The sequence below is a fragment of the Sturnus vulgaris genome, unplaced genomic scaffold (assembly GCF_052056855.1).
Source record: "Sturnus vulgaris isolate bStuVul1 unplaced genomic scaffold, bStuVul1.hap1 Scaffold_195, whole genome shotgun sequence".
Classification (NCBI taxonomy): Eukaryota; Metazoa; Chordata; class Aves; order Passeriformes; family Sturnidae; genus Sturnus; species Sturnus vulgaris.
Window position 1 is genome coordinate 10,833,043 of NW_028276170.1, and position 3,064 is coordinate 10,836,106.

The following is a 3,064-nucleotide window of genomic DNA, read 5'->3' on the forward strand; positions in this document are numbered from 1 at the left end:
TCCCCAGCATGGCTGGAGCTGCTGGCACAGCTTGGCCCAGCTGGACAGCTGCCCCTCAAGGCCCTGGCAAGCAGGGGATGTGTTTTAGGTCACAGGATGTGACCAAAAGTACAAATTCTATCACCATCTGTGGGGCAGTGATCCTTATCTGTGTGGGAGATATCCTCTGCTAATGGGCCATCTGTTAAAACCAGGTGGGGCAGTGTTCTTTATCTTTTCCACAACCCATCCTTCCTCCAGGAAGATATCTTCTGTTCATGGGCCATTGAGTGCCACTGCATGACTGATAAAATTCCATCATCCCATTGGGAGATGCTCCAGCCAGGGGGAGGAGCCAAGCCTTTCCTACCTAGATAAAATCTGAGATTTGGAACACCAAGGCAGCCCTTACCCACTGGTTTCCAGAGGACAAGAGCTACCAGACCTTTCTACAGCATCACTACTACAACAAGACCACTTCATCAGGACTGCTACCACCACCCTAACTAGTGGAGTGTCAGGTTGTATTCTGATTCTGTCAGTTGTTTTCTTTTGTACTATTGCATGTATTATTTTTCTCTTATCATTTTTCCTATCAAATTGTATTTCCGACTTGGAGTCTCTCACTGGTTTTACTTTTAAACCTGCAAAATTTTGGAGGGGATTTTGGCTGAAGCTTTTTATTTGGGGAGATTTGATCCGTGTCTTAAAGTTGGGAGGATTTTGGGTGGGAATCTTGGTGTTTGGGAGGTTATTACAGACACAAGATGCCCAATGACTTCCAGAGATGAACTTGGTCAAGGAGGAACACCCAGTTTATGGAGCTCTCTTCTTGTTATTTCCCCCTAAACCAGGATTTTTCATTGCCCAGGTGTGCACAGATGGAGGAGGCAGAAAAGCCCCGGAGATCTCTCACGAGGAGGGGCTGCAAACCCACCCCAGGGAGCTGCGAGGAGGAAAGACCCTCCCTGAGCCGGGAAGGCGGCCGGAGATCCAGGCAGAGCTCAGAGCTGGTGGAGAAGCCTCCTGGAGGGGAGAAGCCCCACAAGTGCTTGGAATGTGGGAAGAGTTTCAACTACAGGTCCCAGCTGATCCGGCACCAGAGGATCCACACTGGGGAAAAGCCCTATGAGTGTGGGAAATGTGGGAAGAGTTTCAGGACCATTTTTCATCTGATGCAGCACCAGGTGATCCACACAGGGGACCGGCCCTACACCTGCTTGGAATGTGGGAAGAGCTTTGGGCATAGTTCTCACCTGAGAAGGCACCAGCGCATCCACACTGGGGAGAGGCCCTACGAGTGTCCCAAGTGTGGGAAGAGGTTTCAGACCAGCTCCCATGTCCTCCTACATGAGCGGATTCACACAGAGGAGAGGCCCTTCCGCTGCCCCCACTGCAGGAAGGGATTCAAGCAGAACTCCACCCTCACTGTCCACCGGCGCATCCACACTGGGGAGAGGCCCTACGAGTGTCCTGAGTGTGGGAAGAGCTTCTCCAAGAGCTCTCACTTGACCCGACACCAACGGAGTCACCACTAAGGGAAGCCCTGTGAGTGCCCCGAGTGTGGGAAGAGCTTCGTGCTCTGCTCCAGCTCCATCCTCCATGGGAGGATCGGTGTTGGATGATCCCCAGTGACCCCCGTTGGGCAGAGCCCTGGTGATCTGTGACCCTGGTGATCCCTGTTGGGAAGACACCTGGCTGGCGGGGGTCTCTGCATCATCCTGTCTCCCTGTGGGCACCTGGATGAACACAGGGGCAGGAACGCCCATCAGGGCTCAAACTGACATTGGGAATTCCTTGCGGAGCGCAGATTTGTTGACTTTGATCCCCAGAAAATCTGTGTTCAATCCTATCTCCTGCTGGCATCCAGGAATACTGAACAGTCTTGGAGATCTTTTCCAACCTCACTGATTCCAGGATTTTCATTTCCTATTGCCCAAGGTTGTCTTCGGCAGCCAAATGGTGATGAACTGAGGCAACAACCAAGATTTTGGAGCCAGTGGGGTAGAAAGTCCTCCAAAATATGTTTTTCCCTCTCACTCAAGCACATAGGTCCTCAGCTCACACAGACAAGGAAATCCTTTTCTTTTGGCCTCGATTTGCTTTTCATTTCTCTTCATCCTTTTAAAACAACCAACACGGGTGAAAATAAAGACACTGAACTGAGACATGGGTGGGGACACGGAGGGACAAAGACATGGTGGGGCACAGACATGGAGAGTTGAATCATGGTTTTAAAGAGTTAAGATTTTTGCTAAGGGTAGAAGGAGTTTCCATGGCCAAGATGTAAGTTAGGTAGGTAATTACTTGATGCTTAGGCAAGAGCTAATTGGTATAATTATCTGCTATTATGAACTTAGGTATAGAAGAAAATAAAATAATAATGCGTTAATCATGAAGCACGAGGCCTTGGATTGTTCCAGAGGGTCACTGAGACCTGATGAAGACTCTCCTGACTTCATCCTTCGAGACCACTGACCCATTTCGAGACCACCGACCCAATTCAAGAGAAGAACTGCGCACGCGTGAAGGACGAATGGGCTCATTTTAATATGGGATGGGGATGGGAGGTGCTGGGGTTATGCACATGTATTGTATGTAAGATCTTGGGCAATAAATAGAGGGCAAAGAACCTTGTTCGGGGCGGTCACGCCTTTGGGAGGTGACTCCCGTGCCGGTGAATAAACACACCACTTTGTAACTTTAATTAGTTACAGCGCCTTTGTCCGTGATTATTCCGGTTTTTAACGATTCAGGGGGACAAACTGCGGTCCCGTGGGGACACTGCAGGGACATCGTAGTGACCCAAAACAGGACAGGCGACCTCAGGGTGGCCCTGATGTCCCCAAGGCAAGGACACCAAGGTCCCCAGTGTCCCTCGGGGTGACAGTGCCACTTCCGTGTCCCCACCCTGTCCCTGCATCCCGGGCCGCCTCCAGCTTTTGCATCACTTCCTTGTGTCCCTTCCACTGATGTCCCCAAGGCCACCACGATGTCCCCGAGGGCCCGGGCAGCTCTGGGGAACCCCTGTCACCGTGTCCCCCATGTGTCACCACCATGTCCTGGTTAACAGCGTCCACCAAGG

General features: G+C 51.3%; 1 protein-coding gene across 1 annotated transcript; it reads left to right on the forward strand.

Annotated features, from left to right (window-relative positions):
* Positions 1-330: 330 nt before the first annotated feature.
* LOC148218071 (uncharacterized) lies at positions 331-2,686 on the forward strand. Its single transcript, XM_088158163.1, has 2 exons — positions 331-500; positions 834-2,686. Exon 2 carries the CDS (start codon positions 861-863, stop codon positions 1,515-1,517), a length of 657 nt encoding a protein of 218 aa, XP_088014289.1. The 5' UTR covers positions 331-500; positions 834-860; the 3' UTR covers positions 1,518-2,686.
* Positions 2,687-3,064: the final 378 nt, after the last annotated feature.